We start from the raw sequence: 21,807 nt of genomic DNA on the forward strand, positions 1-21,807 counted from the left end.
CAGAGAATGTTTTTAAAGGTAAAAGTGTATTTCTGTTGAATGCAAGAGATTTAGAAAAAGATGATAGTATTGTAGATCTTATTGTAAAGCAACCAAATATGAAGGATTTTGAGGATGCTACAAAACTTTCAATTCAAGAACTCAGATCCTTCATAGTGCAACATGATGGTCAGATTGTGTTAATGATTGATGGATTGGATGAATTAAGGTTTGAGGAGAATAAAAGTGTGATTCATCTTTTTGAAAAGAACGAATTAAGTAAGAGTTTAGTGATACTTACATCACGTAGAGAGAACACAGATGAATTCATAAATGCGTGTGACGTACATGTGAGAGTAAGAGGATTTGGTAAAGAGAGCATAGAAAAGTATATTAAAAAGTATTTTAACTATTTTGAAAAACCTGACTTGGGAAAATCCTTTGCAAAAGAGCTTTTTTCTAGAGATGGCAAAAAAAAACACGCAGAACTTTATTCAATGTGTCAAAATCCATTGTTACTTCTCACAATTTGTAGTATGTGGCAAGACAAACAAACTTTTCCTAGTAGTAAATCGGATCTTTTTAAAGAACTTTTTCGAAGTATTTTGAATCAGTTCATTGTAAAACAAAACCAACACAAACGTATTTCTAAACTTGAGGACGCTCAAGAGATGTATGCATATCCTATGATTTTGTTAGGGAAATACATGTATAAAAACTTGAAAAAAAATCAACTTTTCATAGACAAAAATCATTTCAAAGGTGAATACAGCAATATTTTTGAAGATGATTACAAAAATAAGACGATGACTGACATGGTTGATATGGCCTTAAAACTTGGGTTTGTTTATGAAGATGCACCCATTTCAAAAACTAACCATGATGAGATTTACATGCCCCCACACAAGTTGATAGTTGAATCATTGGTAGGATTTTATTTATCCAAAGTTTCTGAAAGTGAAGGTATAATGAAAGATGTTTTAAAGTTACTACTTACGCCATTGGATGAAAGTGAATGGAGGTTCATATTAGAAAGTAAAGGTTTTGCAATGACAAGAGAGTTTGCAATTGGGTTTCTTGCTGCTGATGCTGGTAAATTCTTAAAATATTTAATTACAAATGATTTATCAACGTATCGATCTTTGACTACTTGCTTAAAATTTGTTGAAAACCATCATGATGATGCTGTGAATAAAACAATAACTAATCACATAACCACAACAAGTGAAGAAATACAACAACTCGTAGAAGATGTATCTAATTCATTAACAAAGTTTATTCAATATAAAACTTCTTACACCTTTAAACACATTAATGGACATTTTATACATATTTTAAGGAAATGGAATCTAATGTATATTGAATATGATATTTTGGATCACTTTCAGTGGGCCACATTTCTTAATACAATTTTATCTAATAGGAGAGGGATTGTTTTGTCTCATGTTTTATTAATTGGAACAGTACATTTAGTGTACATGAAGAATTGCAATTTATCAGGTGATGTAGTGAATTCTATCAGTTCAGAGTGTTTACGTAGACAATTTAAGTTGATTTTAAGCGAACTCGATATCAGTTATAATGATTTGAGTGACATTGACAGTAGTTCACTGTACTTTTTATTTACTATCGTTGCTAACGATGGCTACCTTATCATGAAAAATTGCAATTTATCAGGTGCTGTAATGAATTCTATGATTACAGAGTTTTTACGTAGACAAGTTAAGTTGTGTTTAAACATACTCGATGTCAGTGGTAATGATTTGAGTGACATTGACAGTAGTTCACTGTACTTTTTATTTACTATGGTATCTCAAGTGCATGATAGTTACCTTTTCATGAATGATTGCAATTTATCAGGTGCTGTTATGAATACTATGAATACAGAGTGTTTACGTAGACAAGTTAAGTTGTGTTTAAACACACTCAATGTCAGTGGTAATGATTTGAGTGACATTGACAGTAGTTCACTGTGCTTTTTATTTACTATGGTATCTGAAATCTATGATGGTCGCCTTTTCATGAATAATTGCAATTTATCAGGTGATGTAGTGAATACTATGCATACAGAGTGTTTCCGTAGACAAATTGCCGTGTTGCGTTTAAACACACTCGATGTCAGTGGTAATAATTTGAGTGACATTGACGGTAGTTCACTGTGCTTTTTATTTACTATGGTATCTGAAACCTATGGTGGTGGTTGCCTTTTCATGAATAATTGCAATTTATCAGGTGATGTAGTGAATACTATGCATACAGAGTGTTTACGTAGACAAGTTACGTTGCGTTTAAACACACTCGATGTCAGTGATAATGATTTTAGTGACATTGATGGTAGTTCACTGCTTTTTTTACTTACTGTGATATCTGAAGAGTACGATGATTATTATGATGCCGGTCGCCTTTTCATGAATAATTGCAAATTATCAGGTGCTGTAATGAATACTATGATTACAGAATGTTTAAATAGACTAGATGAGTTGAGTGTAAGCACACTCAATGTCAGTGGTAATGATTTTAGTGACATTGATTGTAGTTTACTGTTTCGTTTTTTGACTGTATCTCCTAACCTACGATCCCTTCAAACTGAAAATTGCAATTTACCAGATGATGTAATGAATTAAATTCATCTCATGTTCATAACAATGAATCGCCTAATTAATCACTTTTGATACGGTGACTGTAACATTGGTAATGAATCTAAAGTTGAGGGCGATTCATACAAAACAAACTAAAAATGTAATTTTCATAATAATTGATAACATCTCATTGGCATTGGTAATAATATGGTGCCAATATTTATAGAATTTTACTGGATTCTTGATTTATTACGTCTACTGATCTGTTTGAACTATTGCAATATACCATGTACCAAGTTGGTATTTATTGTCTATTTTATGTTAGTCCACCTGTCAGCATTTTGATTTTTGACTGAAAAATATGAGCTCATGTTTTTTACGTATGAAACGCCATATGTGCAAAAATATTTATCTCCGATATATATTTATGTGAGTAAAAGTTTTACTAATTTCAGTCTAGAACCTAGACTAAAAGTGATGTAATGAATGCCTTCAACAGAAACTTATTTAAAAGAAATTTATTTTGCTCAATATATGTAGTAATAATTTTAGCAACATTGCTTCGATCAATGATCATATGCTTTTTTTAAAACCTCCAAGCCTAATTTACTCTGAAATAATTAAGATCAGTTGTATGATTTCAAAATTAATATCATACGTTGACGATTTACTGAAAATTAAATTATAGAAATATTGTCAATGTATAATAGAAAGATATAGTAGTGTTTACAGAAACTAAACCATATATGATGTAAATTTGAGTTTAATGTAGACCTACTTATTCGTAGTTCTAATATCAAATTGTTTATGCTTTCAACAATCTATATATAATGTGTGAATATCTCGAGCTTAATTTTTTTGAAAATTTGTAAGCATACTAGCATATATTAATTACAACATGGCCAAGTCATTTGCAATTAGTGTCTCCACTGCGGTATGATTATCAGAATGTATTATTATAAGAGTAAAATTAGGATAAATAATGTTGTTGCTGTCATGAATTTTGTACAAAATGTAATGCGCTTTTACACAAAGTATATACTGTACATATTTAATTTCACCGAACATCCTTACCTAGTATTTTTTATCTGTATACATTATTATCTGAATAAATAATATGAAAATAAGTGCTATATTATTTTGTGCGTATAGTTTATTATGTGTTTTTTTTTATTCTGTAAATGTAAATATTGACGTAATGGATATTTTGGCAATGTAATCCAACAACCAAAGCAATTGGACGTAGTGAAATAAAGACTTGGAAAATCAATTGTGTCCTCAAGTTGACGTATAAAAAAATACTTGCATATTTTAGACTATGTTCACCAACCCTGATATAAAATCCAGAAATGCAAACAGACTGCCTGAAAAAAATAGACTGAAGATATATGGACAAAGAAATGGAAATTCACAGAAAACAAATTTGACTTGTCCTAATATTTTTATTTGATGACGGACAAAATGACAGTTACAAGAAAACTTCAATCACATTATTTAACTCAATTTACCCATCTAAAAATATCACTTTTGAATTAGACTTCTCAAAAAGCTCGATCACACTGAGACTAGAAAATAAAACAATAGCTTTATTCATTAACATTATTTTTTTTATTTATTTATATTTATACAACCATACTAAAAAATAACAATAGGAGAAAATAACAGCTGATAACTAATGTATTAACAAAGTTATAGGTATACGTCAAGTAAGTGGAAAATTCTTACTGGATGTAATCACTATACAAGGTTTGGCTGACAGTGAATTAATCTTGTTATCAGTAACTTTGTTCAAAATGGAGGTCTTGTCAGTCTAAAATATTATTAAAGTTAAAGATTAGTTTTTCTTTCCTTCATCCACTACTAACACCTCTAACCCTGCCCCACACACAAAGAGAAGTGCAGTTTATATGCAATTTGTTATACTGCTGTTCCTCTCTCCAGATTCTGTTTAATCTCAGCAGTGTATTTTCCATAAAATCTTTCAGCTTTCTCGTTGAATTTCTTGTTTCTTTCATTAATGTAATCAATGTCATTGTCCTCGTTATGCATTCGCCTACGACTGAACTTCCCACGTCTGTCAATTCTGAAAATGAACAAAAATAATTGATAAACATTGTGTAATAATTGTGTGTAGAAAGAAGCTGCCAAATTTGAATAATTTCTTCACTCTTACAGATATTAGAATACTGTAATTAATATATATCAAAAAACTCTCAATAGAAATTTTGATTTTAAGATTGGCCATTGTAAACAAAATCATTATGTTAATGAAGCACAGCATTAATAGAAAAACAGGTTCAGTCTTATTTTATTTTTTTATTTCATGTTATTAATGGGCCAAAATATATTGTTTTAAAATATATAGGGTGCTATAGCAATGCAGCTAAGTACATCGACCAATCATAAGTAATGGCTGGCTGATCTGTTGCTTGTGATTGATCAAATCATGCTTAATAAAGACTTTCTTTTTATAAATACTACTTAAATGTGCTGCAAACATATAAACAAAAGCTTACTGTTTTTCTAAATCTGTTACCATTCTGTCAATAGCGTCTTCAGTATCTTTGTGTTCCCCTTGCATTAGACTGTTGACGGTAGGATACATATCTTCACCCCTAGTGAAAAAAAAAAAACATTCTCTAAAAATCATAAATTATTAATAGAAATATAAACACTGGAGAAAATCAATTGGTCTATTTTGTAGAGAATAAAACAAATATTGATAATTTTCTGAATCACACCACCACTACATTTATTTTTAAACATATTAAATCATACATATTTATGTTTTATGACAATGAGAGAAAAATCTTGTCATAGGACAGGATTAGAATCCAGAACATTTATTAATATAAAACCACTATTTAGATTTAATCAACACTGGACAGTATTCGATCAAATTAACAGAGTAATTCACACTTTGGTGGCTAAGTAAAACTAAACGAGAATTGAAACCTGCGAAGGTTTTGCTAGTGACCATATTACTTTTAATGAAACCAAATCCAAAATGCTTGTTATTTTGCCCGAAAGTCCGCAACCTCAAAGGTGTTCCACATATTACCTTAAATGGGGCACCTCTAATCGTTGATAATTCAATAACCTATCTTGGTCATGTGATCAGTAATAACCTGAGTGATGAAAGTGACATCAAACGTCAATATCGATCTATTTGCATTAGGGCCAACTCTCTAAATAGAAAGTTTGGAAAATGTTCTACTAAGACTAAATGTTATCTATTTAAGAGTTACTGTGTCAGCATGTACTGTTCAACCTTATGGTGTAGATATAATAAGAGCACTCTTTTTCAATGATCTCATAACAATGCCTTACGTTTGCTGCTGAAGCAGCCTAGACATTGTAGTGCAAGCATGAATGAATAAATGACGTCCCATCCTTTGATGAGTTCATTAGAAAATCTGTTTTTAGTTTTAAAAATCGTGTGAACGCAAGTAGTAATTCCTTGATCATGGCCATTAATCGCCACGTTCTTAATGTGTCAAGAATGCACATACAATGGAATGCTTTGTTGCATTGACTTTAAATATTTACATATCTTTGTTTTTGTTCTATGAGCTGTTAGATTAAGATTTTTTTTTCCCTCTCTTTCGCTATGGATATAATATTATGTCACCATGATATTCCGAAATAAAAAGATAAATGAAAAATGAAATGAAATGAAATGTGCTATGTGGTGACATCCACTCGGTGACAGGATAACATTAACTTTTCTGTTTTGTATGGGACTTTCAAACAGCCCAATTTTAATTTAGAGCTAATTTTTTATTTGACTGACCTCAGTATAGATTGCCTAAGTGGTAAAACTAACTATATAGCTAGTGTAAGTTATCCAAGAGTAACTTTTGTCAAACTAACCAGTCAGGTATTTGTAGAGATGAACACAATCGTGCAATCCAATTTTTAATTTGAATACTAATGAATAAAAAACTTACATTTTGTCTTTTTTCCTTTCATATTCTTCCATGTCTGGCTTCATTTGTTTTGTTAAACGTTGATATTGTCTAAAGGTAGCTTGTTCATAATCTAAAACAAGAGGAAAATAATATATTTGGTAAATTCTCAGCTTTTACTGTGTTTCTTCACCATATTAAGAATAATTTATTTTATTTGTACACTGCAAAGAAAATAAAGAATAAGCCATTTATATCTAATTAATATTCATTAATATTTGTTTTAAACACAATTCATATTTTCAATTTACAATTTTTAAGTGAATTCTACAAATCATTTTTACCTGAAAAGCCAGGATCAGCATTCTTTTTCTTTTTTTTCTTTTCGATGCGTTCCGCTTCTTCTGCTGTCACATCCATTAGTTTTAATCTGTCGTAATCAAGACCTTTTGCTTCAGCAGCCTAAATATAATTTAAAATAAAATAGAGTGTACTTAAAAACAAATACAGTAGAAAGGGTACAATTTGCTGAGAAACGTGCTAGGGTATTATATGACTACAGCAAATCCCTATTAAGGGGATAGTTTATTGGGTTCCTGCTTTCTCTGCTATTTGTGTTATGCTCTGAACTACACTTGTATATGAATTGGAAAAAAAAAACATCCAAATTGTACTTTATAAACATATAATTTCTAAGACTTCAGATTTGAAAAAGGGTGATGACGGCATGAGTGTTACAGGAATTTTACGTTACAGTAGGTGTGTTATAATAGTACAATGTTCAGAAGTCTGACTGAATCTTAACTTATCTCTATTTCTCATTCAATAGAATCACAAGATCTCCACTCAACTCATAATTAATTGTAATCTTAAACCTTTCTTTTCTCATCATCTTGTAGTATCCAGTCAGCTTGTCTCTTTCTTGCTTCCCAATTTGAAGGCAGTTTAGCTTTTCTATCTTCTTCTACTACTTCTGCGTGGTTCAATTTCCTTGCTTCATTCTAATATAAAAATGTGTTTTTTTTTATTAATAACACAACCAACACATCATCAGGGGTGCGGGAACGTGTTTTTTTTTGTGTGGAGGTTAAATTAATATTTGTTATACGAGGCACATACTGTAGATTCTGTGGTATATTTAAATATTAACACAATAATGTTTTTGTGTGGAAATTTAAGAGCACATAATGTTTACACACTTTTTATAGGAAGCCTATATATATTCAAATAAATAGGTATGATTATTTTTGTTGTTTATGAACGTTGATCCCACTCTATGTGAAATATCATGAAGATGTCACTATGTTAGGGGTCATGACCTAAAATTTACTTCTTTCCAACTCCTACCTACTCATTTGGTAGCATCTGTCACACGCCTTACCCTTTTCAGATGGAGTTCCCTTAATTTCTTCATTCTTTCAGCTTTCTTATCCTTAGGAGATGCGTCTGTGGAGGATGAACTGGATGCTGCTTCCATCTTTCTAATGGTTGTCGCAACAAACAATCCTACAAAAAAAAACCGTACACACTTTTAAGTCCTTTCTGAAGGTTACATACTGCAGAGGATAAACTCGCTCATCAATCAGTTAGGTCACTGAATCATTTATTTGATTGAGAGAGTGCCACAAAGAGACACCACTGTTTGCCCTCTAGGACGACCTAGGCCTACCTAGAATCGGCAAAACTTCTATGGAGGCTTTATATTATAAATATAATCTATAATTATAATTGGTTCACCCTATTACCGGTATATTAATTAAAGAATAATTAAAACATCAACACCTTAAATTTTGTCAAAAAACAAAACGTCCAGGGCAGAATATTTCTCCTGCTACCAGGACGATTGACAGATGATCAGGGCCATGGATGACACGGGCCATGGATGATCGGGGCCAGACGATCAGGATTTTTTAAAGACGATCGGGTAACAACGCGAAATGACAAAATGTGGTGTTTTTTTAGATTACGCCACCTTTATTAATATAATAATTTTCTAGTATCATATCATTTTAATCGTACGTAATGGCTACCATTAATATTATAAACATTCATAAACATTGTTTAACGAGAACGCAATTATAAACTAGGCTAGCTAGGCCTATTAATAGAATGGATTTACATACAAACGATGATGATACACTTACTTTGCTATCGGGCCTAACGATTAAGACTATCGGGCCCAACGCCTAAGATTATCGGGCCAAACTTATAAGACGATCGGGCTGCGGGCACATAAAAAAATGGTCCCGATCATCCTTGGCCCCGATCGTCCTCGGCTCCGATCGTCTGTTCACCACCTTACCAAGCTAGGCTTTCTTAGTTAGGCCTAGGCTACTACTACTAGTAGTAGGCCACCTACTCTTCTAGCTAGCCGTAACCTACTTCTTTACTACTCTCTCTAGGCGTAAGACCTTATACTATACTGTATACAAAAAATAAAAAAATCTTTTTCAAAACTATTAGTTAAATAAATAACCTTAACCTGTTTATAGTGTTGAATATTAAGAATAACTAAACAATAAATTTGCCACTTGTCTCCACTTCTTTCATAACATGACAAACCACAAACGTCGTACGTTGTTGTTTTTTTATGTAGCGCCATCAGTGGTGGGGCGTGCTCACGTTGCATATAGTTATGACAGGCCTTGTGTGCCAAAAGTTGTAATGTACTCTCTAGTACTAAAACTGTGATCATGTTTCAGGCATGCGTATAATTAATTTAATCACATAAAAGTTGAGAATAGAGAGAAGAGTGCGAGCGCCGAAAATGAGAAAAAAGGGGCGACGTAAATCAAACTTTATTGTTTTTTAATTATTTTATTTGACTGGATTAAATTTTCATTTTTCAAACTGCTTTTCAAATGGTGTGTGGGGATGATAGAAATAGCGACGATATATAAAGAAAGAGAGCTTATATATTAGCTATCCAGGAAATTTCTGTTGATGCAAATTTGTTGATTAAAAATTGTTTTCAGTTGCATTGATTCTAATTTCAGTGGTAAAAGATTAAATAAATATTTTGCGGATCTGTATAATAAAGATTAACTTGGTGTTATCAGTGTTTTACAACGTGTGTGCATTTGAGAGGTCCCTTAATTTCAAATTTGAAGTGTTAAAAATATCATTTATTTTTTAGTATGAGTATTTCGTTCAGCCTTCTCACAATAATACATACGTACTTCACGACAATTGGGTGCACTGAATATTTTACGGAACATACGTAACCATTTTTATAGACTACCCGTCAGAAGAAGATAAACTACCGCCCATAGGCCGATACCTAGTACAATATTTAGATGATTTTAATTTGAATGATGATTAGATTAAATACTTAAATGGTCAAATACGTAATAGAATATTATAACATATAATATAACAGACATTGATCAAATAAATATAAATAATGCTAAACATTTATTTTATTTTTATTTATTACCATATTTACTGAGGGTAGCCTATCCAGTTCCTAATAGAACTGATCATTCAGGGCCCTCGATAAAACAAACATACAGTACAACACATAAAATATTAAATATTCAAATGACATAAAATATATTAAAGGCTTAAAAACGGGCTTAAAAATTTCCAATGATTATATAAAATTCATATAAAAGTTAAAATCGTTGACAGATAAAAATATCTAAAATATCTAATATGATTTTTACTTTGTTTTGCAACTTTAGAAATAAAAACCCAATATAAACAACACGCATTTCTATTTGTATACTGTATTATTTAATACTAGCTCGCTGCTTATAATAAATACATTTCGGTTTTTGGTGAAAATGTTTCGCCGCTGGAAATATTAACCCCGCGCGGGCTGCGGCTCTCCATTTGATTTACAACACATACATAATCTTTTCGTATTTTAGGTTACCGCCCTCAATCTTACATGTTTACGCGTAATGCCTTGACTTCGTTAGAGGATGAGCGTACGTACGCGTTCGCGTTTTTTCGGAAATGCGTATAGGAAACGTGTATAATTATATAATTTATAACACTCGCTCACGCGCACGCACACGAACAGCTGATTGTAGAACAGAGAGAGTGTGGAGTGTTGTAGGGCGCAGGGCGCAGGTCGATTAAAATAGCAATACAGTAGGCCTAACTTACAAAATAAAACCGAAGAAACAGCATCTAAAATTGTATTATAAATAAACAGAAATTATTAATTGCATATTTCTTACCACACACAATTCATTCAATTTAAAAAAAAACCAAAAAACTAAATCTCTTCAAGATATTTGTATAGACTAAAGTAGTAGGCCTAGTACTAGTAATAGGCCTACCGTGTATAGTTTTGTAATCAATTTTAGATTAATATAGGCCTACTAAATATAAAGAGAATTGGGTTCTTTTGTTTTAAAAATACAGCAATTCATTCATAATTTACAGTTATTTCCCGAGAAATGTACATGTTTCTTTATACTTTAGTTCTAATGAGGTCTTCCCCCACCATTTCTTGCAACAATAACTACCTATTGTATTGCGTTTGATTTTCACACAAATGTTTTGCTATTACTTGTCAATCAACGTCATCATTATGACACACACAGCCATTCTGTTGTTACGCTTGATCGCACCAGGGGTTCATGCCGAGAGTGCTTCTCGCCTTAACATTCCTTGTCAATAAAATAGTCCGTTTTATTTCAAACATTCTAGACTGTCTACACTATATTGTCTAATACTAACTAAATATTCAAACTAATTATTAAATCAGAATTTAGAACTTATAATACTTCATTATTTGTTTTTAAATGACTATTTTTATAAAACGGATTTGTTGTACAAGACGCGGATTAATATTGTGTAATGCGATATCACATTTGACCTTAGTACGGTATAATAAGCAAGCTTCATAAAATGTAATAACGAGGGAACTGGTTAAGTTGTTTACTGCTAAAGTTCTAATATCAACACTTTGGGATTCACTTTTGACGACAATAGAAAATGCCTTTGGAAGTATATAACCCTAGCATATGGGAGAGATGAGGTTTATGTATACACTCATTAATTTCTGCTCCATAATATTGGCTGTAAAAGGTAAGATTACTAACTTAACTAATCAAGCCGCTTTGTGCTCTGTTGAAACTGTGCTTAGTGGAGTGTTGTCGTGTGTGCTGGAGCCAGAATGGCTCCCCTTGAAAAAGAGTATTGAGTGTGCAATCGAAAACAACACAATGCACTTATTCTGGGCTAGCATATATCCGGACTTGATACACTTCTTTACTGTAGTATCTGGTAACATAATGATTGAAATAAAAAAGAGTTAATTCTATATTAATATGACATTTATTATATTTAATATTTTTTAATTGTTTGTACTGTTTATTTGTAATGATTGTTTTGAAATTATAAATGAGTCCAGTTTGTGTGCACTTCTTGTTGTTTTTGTATGTGCAGCATGATAGACTCCTTCCTACAGTACATTATTCATGTCACAGGCTGGCATATTATATGCTGCTGTAACATTAGTTGAATAACATTGGATAGCCAATATTCCAACCAATAATGTAGGTCTTTCTGATACATTGTTCGCAAAGTAAAATTTGTGTATATTGTTGTGTATTTATTGTATTGTGAATATGATGATGCATCTTACGATGAAAAATAGATGTTGAAATTGGACTTGAAATGCGGTCAGTGAAAAATGAATTCTATGTTACTTTACAAAACGCGAGTTGCCGTAGTCAGTATTAAATGTAAAATTGCTGAAAAGACATAAATCAATAAATGTTGATAAATTCAATCAAAATACTGTCTTGTGTATGTCATTGCTAAACTTTTAAATGTTGTTTAAGATATTTTGTAATAAAGTCTATCAATTCATTAATACTCTAATACCCAAACGCACCATCAATGTTGAAAGAAAATTTGTGTTAGTCGGCCATCTTGATGACTACAGTAATCTATTATTGGTTTCGAAAATGGTGATGATATAATACTGTACATTTACTGTAGTTTTGATGATTTATAGATCAACCATGATGATGCTATGCCATGGGTAATTATTATTTTATACCGATTCATTTACGCAACTTTTGTTTGTACAATAGTTATGTAATGTGTGTTGGTTAATAAAATATATTACATTTTTAATCATCTTTGATATAACCTATCATCATTGTATGGGAAATTACTATCAATTACAATTAGGTAATCAATTGAACGCTAATCCATAAATTGTCTAAAGTGATATACAGTAGATCGTTTTATAATTATCTCTAAAGCTTGGTTCCCACTAGAACGTAACGCAAGGACGTAAACGCAACGCAAGCGTTTTACCCAATGACAAGCGAAGTTATAGACAGTTAGCAATCACAAGCGAATAAGCCATCGCTTGTGATTGGTCAATTCACTTGCGTTGCGTTACGTCCTTGTGTTGCGTCACTAGTGGGAACCACGCTTAAGATGTTAATGATAAAGTACTGTACTGTACAGACTTGCATTGCAATGTATACAGTACGTAGTACAATTTTGTAAAACATTTAAATAGTCTATCAGTACAATGTATATACAGGTAGTGGTATAATTACAGTATACAGTAATACTGTAATTTGGATAGCGCAAACATTTCTGGTTTTTTTTTACAAAATGTGATTGTAACATTGTAATTCAGTTATTTGGTTCAATCCCTAATTACAGAAATTGCAATCTCATTGACATTTCTGCTCTTTCTGAATACAGTACAGTTATTTTTTACAGTAGATGACTTTGGAAGCTTATATAGTAGTACATGTGTAGTACATACAAATAGCAAGTACAGTAATAATTGTTCCTTTCGGCATAGACTCAAATAAATGTACGTTATAAAATTATTAGTGTGTACACTTAGCCAAGTCATCTATGCAGAATGATGACTTTCTGTCTGTCAGGCATTTCGGCTCCTTAAAGCTGGCCATAGATGAAAAATTGACAAGAGGTATATAATGACTGAAATGACATGATTTCTTCAGAAAAAAAATCTGCAAATTATCCAGTAAATGCTTAACTGCTTTAAATTCTTATCCTGAATGATTGATGATTAAATCTTGCAATAATACATTTTATTTAAAAAAAATCTTATTTACTGTACTGTATATATATACGGTACATTAAAAATACAAATATTAGCATCCTAGGTCTTTTAGTAATTAAAGCATAATTAATTTGATTTTTATTTCAGTAGAAATCGATTAAATTTGATAAATATGTATTGTTGCTTAACAGTATTATGTACTGTAGTATGAAATGACTAATTAGTATTAATACCTTTGATAACTTATGTCATATTTACCATACAGTACTATTCAGCTGTTCATGAAAATGTTTCTCAATACTGTAGCCTCAGTACTGTACAACATTACTCTATGGATCAATTGTTTACATTGTATATAAATGAATTTTCAGTTAAATTATTGTTTATTTGGGAAATTTTACAATTGAAGAAGACAGTTACACATCGCCTAGTACAACTTTAGAGTTTACACATACTGTACTGTATCGTCAACCCCTGGATGTTTGGTGTGAACCCTGGTATTGTACAGTATACATTTCATAGTTTCTGTGGGAAATGGTATTACTGTACAGTACAGTAGTGAAAATAAAATGAGCTTGAGTGCATGCTTTCACAACAAACATCGTTATTTGTACTTTAAAAACTATTAATAAAATTACCATAATTTGTTCAATCCTGACCTAGTGCCAGGGTTGTAACTCACAACTACAGTATTTATACACTGCCCTATAAGCCTCAAATAAGAAATAAATGAATTATAAAAACAGTTAATCTATCCTGTAATTGTCAAGTTGCTGACTGTTGGATGCGCTCATATGAAATAAAACAAAAAATATACTTAAATTGTAATGATAGCTTGCTACAGTGATGTAAATACTAATTACACTACATACTGTGTATATAGACATTTCTAAAATTGTCACGTCGTTGGGACAGTAGCTTTGGTGACCATGTATCTGTCACTTTTAAACACTATTCACTTCCTTTACGAGCTATGATCGGAAATTATCAAGCAAAATACTGTTACACTAGATGTTTTTTATATACATAAGATTAAACACCCTCTCTTGGGGTATTGCTAACCCCCGCAAACCTAAAAAAAAACATAGCAAACCCCACCGAACCAACATACAGTAAAAGTGATTGAATCATGTGTGTTCAACCCACTGGGTATATCAATGTAATAAAAAAAATTAAATTTCTACTGTCAACAACTTATTTTTGGGGTAAAACATCATTTTTTAGTCAAAAATGATTGCTAAACCCGCAAACCTCCAAAAAACCATAGCAAACCCGCAAACCTCCAAAAAACCATAGCAAACCCCACCGAACCAACATAAAAGTGATTGAATAATGTAGTGTACGACCCACTGGGTATATAAATTATTAAATTTCTACTGTTAACTACTTTTTGAGGATAAAACATCATTTTTTGGTTAAAAATTAGCAATAATTTTTGACCAAAAAATGATGTTTTACCCCAAAAATAAGTAGTTAACAGTAGAAATTTAATATTTTTTTTACATGGATATACCCAGTGGGTTGTACAGTACACTACATGATTCAATCACTTTTATGTTGGTTCGGTGGGGTTTGCTATATTTTTTTTTAGTTTTGCGGGGTTTAGCAATAATTTTTGACCAAAAAATGATGTTTTACCCCAAAAATAAGTACCGTATATTTCGGTGTATAAGTCGCACTTTTGACACGCAAATTTGACCTCTAAATTAAGGGTGCGTCTTATACACCGAACATAAATGCCTCACCACACAGATTGTACATATAGGCCTAGGCTATCGTCACCTTGTTTGCTACTGTAGGCCTGAGTAGGCTAGGTCTAGCTACAGTAACTAACTAACGTAACGGCAACCTGCTTCTGCCTAGTTTTCAAGGCATTTTAGCATGATGTTGAACTAAATATGATGAAAAGATTTGTTCATTATGGCGATAAAATTTCATTTGTAAACGTTTACTGTACGTACGATTGGAAGAGTATTTATTTATACAGTAGGTATACGCACGATCGCTGTACCCCCAGCGCGAGCCCTTCTTGGCGACCACATGTACGGTATTCGACTAGTATATTCTCCAGGTGATTATAGCATGGACCTAGCGTACACACTTCTCGGATACATAGATACTAATCGAATACGATTGTCCGTGAAAACGTGCGCCCTCTCGAAATGATCAAGCGAGGCTAGCCCACACGTACATGTTACACACACGGTCATGCACTCGATGTTGAGGCTGGGCGCGGCCGAGGCTAGGTAAGAAAAAACCTAAATAAAGGACGCCGTTGCAGATATAACAAAATATATTATTACAATAATATTGATTACAATTTAAAAAAACATTGTTTTGATGAAATATAAGGTGCGTCTTATACACCGATATTTAATAAATACCGATATTTTACACTCAGTTTAGGGGGTGCGTCTTATACACCGAAATATATGGTAGTTAACAGTAGAAATTTAATATTTTTTTTACATGGATATACCCAGTGGGTTGTACACTACTTGATTCAATCACTTTTATGTTGGTTCGATGTGGTTTGCTATATTTTTTTGGAGGTTTGCAGGGTTTAGCAATCATTTTTGACCAAAAAAATGATGTTTTACCCCAAAAATAATTAGTTAACAGTAAAAATGTATTATTTTTTTTACATGGATATACCCAGTGGGTTGTACACTACATGATTCAATCACTTTTATGTTGGTTTGATGGGGTTTGCTACGTTTTTTGGGGGTTTGCGGTGTTTAGCAATACCCCTTTCTTGTACTTGTAGCCCCCATTGAATACCAGTTGGTATAGATTGTTATTTCCTTGCCTCTGCTCAGAGGGTTACCTATAAAGAATAGCAGTGCAAGCGTTTCAGCTTTGTAATAATGGTTGCATGTTTGAAATGTGCGCTCTATTGTGTTGGGACTAAGCTTACTGAACTGTTGTACAATAGGTTGTTGATTACTGTAAAAATACCTGGTCAATTCACTAAATAATACCCAGGCTTTGGAATGCTTGAGTGTACCACACTCAATGACAATACAATGTATACCTGCCTGTACTGTACATTGTTTCTTATTCTGAATTCCAAACTCTCAGTCTTACTTTATTTGCTGTTTTAAATATTTTTAGAAAATCATAACAAGTAAGCAAGGTTGAAAGAGATGTCTTTCTTTGCAAAATTATATTTCTTATATTTTAAAATATTTTCTTTAAATAAACTGACCATAATTAATACTACGTTCCAATTTAATTTATAAAATCTGAAAATAAATTGTTTACAATGAGGGAGGGAGCCTTTGGGTACATGGTAATAAATAACATTACAATACATAGCAAAATGGCTTTATTTGTTGCTACTGTATGTGTTGGAATGCTAATGTTAATAACAATGGTGTAGACAAAGAATAAGAAATAATAACTCAATGGTTTCCTTTTTTCACTACAAACAATCAAACAATAAATGTAACGATAAATTATTGAATTATAAGTATAGATTTAAGATTTGTTTCATTTTGTATCTATTGCTGACTAAGTACTGTACATATAAGTACAGAATATGTGTTCATTTTAATTTTGTTAAAGAACTTTTAAATTATTTTCAATTTAAATTTAATGTTTTATAGAACATGTTTTATGTCTACTTCTATACATTACTTTATCAAGACAAACCATTTTTAACTTAAAACACATGCTTACCTAATTATGTAGAAATTGTAACAGGACCATGTTAGAAATTTGCCCTCATTAGTGATCATGTGTGAAATGCTTTCCATACTTGTTTACAGTTTGTTGGTGGTCCCTGACAGTTCAAAGGTCAGAACTAAATTGCATTGACTGTTTATTACTGTACCTCATTCTGTGTGCCTGTATAATGGCTTTAATGAACACCTATTAGGTAAGATAGCCATAAAAATATGATCAAAAGAGAAATTTAGCCACATGTGTTTGGTTAATAAGTAGATTACTATATGTTATATTATAACACACCTGTGTAATATCCTCTCGCCATTTGATTGGTTAATTTTGTACTGAGTATTAAATTCTCCATTCAGTATTTGTTCTATTGCATTATAACAGTTTCATTTAATGGTTTTGTTATGGTTCTATTATACCTTGAATATTTTTAGAATGTTGTCTATTTGTTGCATGTTTGAAGAGCCAACTTGTAGTGTTCAGAAAAATTAGAGTCACTTTTAAACGAATGAAAATTTTTTTTTTTTAATTTCATTTTCAAATAATGATTACACTACAGCAGTAGATTAGTGATTTTTAAATTAGTAGTTTTATATTTAAACTCTGCCTACACGATGATTATCAATCTAGTTGGACAAAAAAGGTGTAATGTGCCCAAATATGGTAGTGATACTCCCAAATAAATATAGAGCTTAAGACAGTACAGTAAACATGGTTGGTGGTGAATAAAAAAATATTCATTCAAAACCTTTTTCTTACCATTAAATACTAACCTACAGTACTACACTTAACCTTGATAAACCTTCAATTGTATTAATTAAAACATTTCATGGAGAAGGAAATTAATTACTGAGCTGTAATAAATGATATGAATGGTGCAAAAGTAGCAAACAATATACACGTCCATCAATAATTCTAACACTTGCCAAATAATGCTTTTTTCCACCATAGGCGTTACTTGCAGAACGCTTGCCCATGTTAATGTTTTGACATTGAGAATTGAATTGGTAGAGTGTTTGTACACTGTAATATAACATGTTTGATGGTAATACATTAGAGATGTTTTAATGGGAAGCATTTAAGCCTGATTAATGTATTAATTCGGAAACAATCATTAAATGCCATGTTGCGGCTGCTTTGTCCAGTGTAACAATGAACAAAAACCCAGAGGAATTTATAACTGTTAGGGCCTGTTTCTGCTGCATAAAAAATAACCGGTTAAAATCGGTGTGAATAAATTAAAATCGGTGTGAATAAATTAACTCCATTTTCTTGGCAGCAGAAACAGGACACATTTGTGGTAACCGGTTAAAAGGCAGCGCAAAATAACCGGTTAAAAACACCAATTTAAATCGGTGTTAGAACGCCGTTTAACCGGTTATCGCTGAGCAATTCTTAGCTGCAACACGAAATAACGGTTATTTGATTGACAGTTGTGACCCCGGGTCAGATACCGTCGCATACGATGTGTGTTTTCCTCGTGGTTTTGACAGTCGAACGAAGAAGTGAACATGTATGTGGATGAATGAAATCACAAGATATGTTATTCAGTTGTGGGGGGAGAGAAAGTACGGGGAAGGATGGCAGGCAATAGAAAAGAATCACAGATAATAATTAAGAGCATTTTTGCGAAAGTAAAAGAGGAGTTTGGGGTGGAGTTCCGGGGACTACCCAAGCTAAGCAATTTGAGGCGTTAGTACACGCTTGCGAAGGGTATGGATGGTCCTATATAATAAACACCAAAACGGAAACAAAAGGAACTCAGAATGTTGCAAATACCTACCAAACGATAGTAGATAATGGTTAATTAATTATGAAAACCCAAATTTTATAGCAAAAATCATCCGAATTTATGTTATAAACGATGAATTTAGCAACAAAAACTTAATCCAAACGAGCGTATTTATGGCACGCCCTTAGTGCCTTTAATAGGAGAACAATGAACATTCTTACTTTGATCATTTTACATAATATAATTTTTTAGAAAAAACATCACATCGACCGAAAACAAAGGTAATCAGAGCCTTTGATAATATATTAAATATGATTTTATTAAGCATAGAAATGTGTTATTATTTATGTTAGTACATAAATATACGAAATAATGTTCAATACTCATTATTTTATTAAAGGCACTATATGCGTGCGATATTCTATGACTTGGATACTCTCGTTTGATTTAAGTTTTTGTGGCTAAACTCATCGTTTTTAACATAAATTCGGACGATTTTTGCTATAAAAGTTGGGTTTTCATAATTAATTTACAATTATCTACTCTCGTTTGGTAAGTATTGCAACATTCTGAGTCTCGTTTTTGTTTCCGTTTGGTGTTTTGTGACAACAGTCGTTCACGTGGGAAGGGCCGTATGTCATCGTCTTTGTTGAGGATAAAATTATCCTAGTTTAGGCGATCGGGCGCTGCACGACCCTCCCCATCATGTTATTGAAGGCGCCATGAGAATTAATTTTATTAGCGATGTAAGTAGGCTTTACAAAAAACAAAACTTGTAGACCTGGAGACAACATTTTATTTTTTTAACATGTTTGAGTGAGATGTTCGGCGATATAATACACACGTGTGTACACACGACGTCGATGTAAACAAACAGCCAACTTCTACTTCCGTCTGAGTGTATTGCATTTTGGGTAATGATGACATTTTGCTCGACGACCACCCATAGATTTAACCGGTTATTTCGGAGCACAAATTGAGCAGAAACGCGGTCTTGTTATTGTTATTTATTTTTAATCTATTTTAAAATAACCGGTTAAATTGCGTTATGCAGCAGAAACAGACCCTTGGGCTAATAATAATACAGTCAGTAACTGTAGTAATTATATACTGTAAAAAATACTAAAATAAACTGAGTTTTTATAGTAGTTTTTTTATTTTATTTTGTGATAAAAAAAAATCAAAATACAGTGTGTTGGATGTTTGTTAATGCTTTGGATTAGTTAGATTAGTTTCTGCTTCAAATTATGGAGGTGCTACAATACATTAAAAATGTAAGAAATAATATACAGTATTACCTTTATTGTTCTCAAAAGTAAAGATATGTGATATTATAACTGGACTGTATGTGTACTGTTGATACTGTAAAATATAACTGTAACTGTAAAATATTTTAGTTTCAAGTGAATTTTTAAGTCTATTTTGGGCAAAGATTTTGTTTTGTTTGTTTATTACCTTTACTGTTCTCAAAAGTAAAGACATGTGCTATTATAACTGGAGTGTATGTGTTGTAATGCACAGTAATGTGTGCTGTTGATACTGTAAAATATAACTGTAACTGTAAAATGTTTTTGTTTCAAGTGAATTTTTTAAGTCTATTTTAAAGTGCCTTCACAGAATAACACCTACTTTTTCCTTCTTCCACAGCCGAACCCCATCTTGTGTATGCAAACCGTAGAGATATTAGAATTATCGATGCAGGCAGTAATAAACCAAAGTCGAACAATTTCCTGGTAATAAACGGCTTGGATGATGCCGCTGCAGTGGATTTTATATTTGAAGAACAATATGTCTTCTGGACGGACATTAATCTTGCCCGAATTAGTAAAACACATTTTAACGGTACAAGGAGTAACGAACAGGAGGACATTATTACATCGGGCCTCATTTCAAACGATGGCCTTGCGGTCGACTGGATTGGTCGCAAAATATATTGGACGGACTCGGAAACAAAAAGAATTGAGGTGGCCAATTTCGATGGTAGTTCGAGAAAAGTTTTATTTTGGGAAAATTTGGACCAACCACGAGCAATTGCGTTGGATCCAGTAAATGGGTAAGTAGGATGAAAAATACGGTTTGTCATGTCAAATTGACAAATTTCCAGATAATAAAGAGTGGTATGGTGTAAATATATGGGATGACAGGCTTCAAAATCTGTGCCATACAGTATTGTTTATATGTATCTATGTCGTGCCTAGCTTACCTGGATAAACCAACAGTAGCCTCTGCTCGAGGGAGGACTTGGATGTGAAAAATTAAATGTTCCTATAGAGCACTGTTTTTGTAAGCATTCAGGGATGTTAATATTGAGTTTTTTTTTCAACCGAGAGAACGGGTTTTATTGGTCATCATACTGTAGACTAAAACTCTATCACTACAGAATGCAAAATGCTCAGGCGGTCAAACAATCAAGATCCTATAGTCTAGTACCACCTGTAGTACAGTAGGTCAATCAATTTGTATTTGTACGTCATCATCTCTGTTGTTGAGATAAGTTGAGGACCCTTCCTACAGTATAAGGAATGAAGCTTCAAAATATCCAAGTATAGTAGTTAGTAGGCCTACTGTAGTAAAGTATACAGTACAGTAGTACATTGTTAGTTAAATAGATGGTGCACAGTGCTAAACTGGTGAAATGGCGCTGCCAATTAATTATAATACTGTACAGTACTACTATGTAGATTACTAGTTTAGTTTACTACTTTATGGAAGGACTAGTAACATTCCTGTTTAATTGTACTGCCTTTGAGTTTGTGTAATGCATCAGTCTTCAATTTGTTCAAAGTCAAAACATGTCTCAAGTTTGTTCATTTGTCACAATAATGATTGACACTTGATTTTTAATGTGACATTTGTTTTTTTGTTGTTTTAAATTTTCATGTGGAGTGGATAGTTTATTTCTATGCATTGTTG

General features: G+C 32.2%; 2 protein-coding genes across 3 annotated transcripts in view; one reads left to right on the plus strand and one right to left on the minus strand.

The window, feature by feature from the left end:
• Positions 1 to 4,153: 4,153 nt before the first annotated feature.
• LOC140054441 (pre-mRNA-splicing factor SYF2-like) lies at positions 4,154 to 9,057 on the minus strand. 2 transcript variants are annotated; one of them, XM_072099427.1, is made up of 7 exons: positions 8,949 to 9,057; positions 7,848 to 7,972; positions 7,342 to 7,467; positions 6,811 to 6,928; positions 6,509 to 6,599; positions 5,075 to 5,173; positions 4,154 to 4,641 (listed from the first exon to the last, which is right to left on the minus strand). In XM_072099427.1, the coding sequence occupies exons 2-7, from the start codon at positions 7,941 to 7,943 to the stop codon at positions 4,476 to 4,478; spliced, it is 696 nt and encodes a 231-aa protein (XP_071955528.1). In that variant the 5' UTR covers positions 7,944 to 7,972; positions 8,949 to 9,057; the 3' UTR covers positions 4,154 to 4,475. The 2 variants fall into 2 exon arrangements, with proteins under 2 accessions (XP_071955528.1, XP_071955527.1); XM_072099426.1 differs by having other exon boundaries at positions 8,943 to 9,029.
• Positions 9,058 to 11,315: 2,258 nt separating this feature from the next.
• The window catches only part of LOC140055171 (low-density lipoprotein receptor-related protein 6-like), a 40,939-nt gene continuing 30,447 nt past the window's right edge, over positions 11,316 to 21,807 (plus strand). The window contains exons 1-2 of the mRNA XM_072100411.1: positions 11,316 to 11,509; positions 20,542 to 20,947. Coding sequence (XP_071956512.1) covers positions 11,446 to 11,509; positions 20,542 to 20,947 — 470 coding nt within the window. The 5' untranslated portion in view covers positions 11,316 to 11,445. The remainder of the gene's footprint in view (positions 11,510 to 20,541; positions 20,948 to 21,807) is intronic.

Source organism: Antedon mediterranea, chromosome 7 (assembly GCF_964355755.1).
Source record: "Antedon mediterranea chromosome 7, ecAntMedi1.1, whole genome shotgun sequence".
Lineage (NCBI taxonomy): Eukaryota > Metazoa > Echinodermata > Crinoidea > Comatulida > Antedonidae > Antedon > Antedon mediterranea.

What these genes read in the sequence shown, in the direction of transcription:
- LOC140054441 (XM_072099427.1), bottom strand. Translation starts at nt 7,943, where the DNA reads ATGGAAGCAGCATCCAGTTCATCCTCCACAGACGCATCTCCTAAGGAT. An exon ending in TGCTGATCCTGGCTTTTCAG is followed by an intron (nt 6,600 to 6,810) that starts GTAAAAATGATT and finishes CTCTTGTTTTAG; the next exon opens with ATTATGAACAAGCTACCTTT. An exon ending in GAAAGGAAAAAAGACAAAAT is followed by an intron (nt 5,174 to 6,508) that starts GTAAGTTTTTTA and finishes TTTTTTCACTAG; the next exon opens with GGGTGAAGATATGTATCCTA.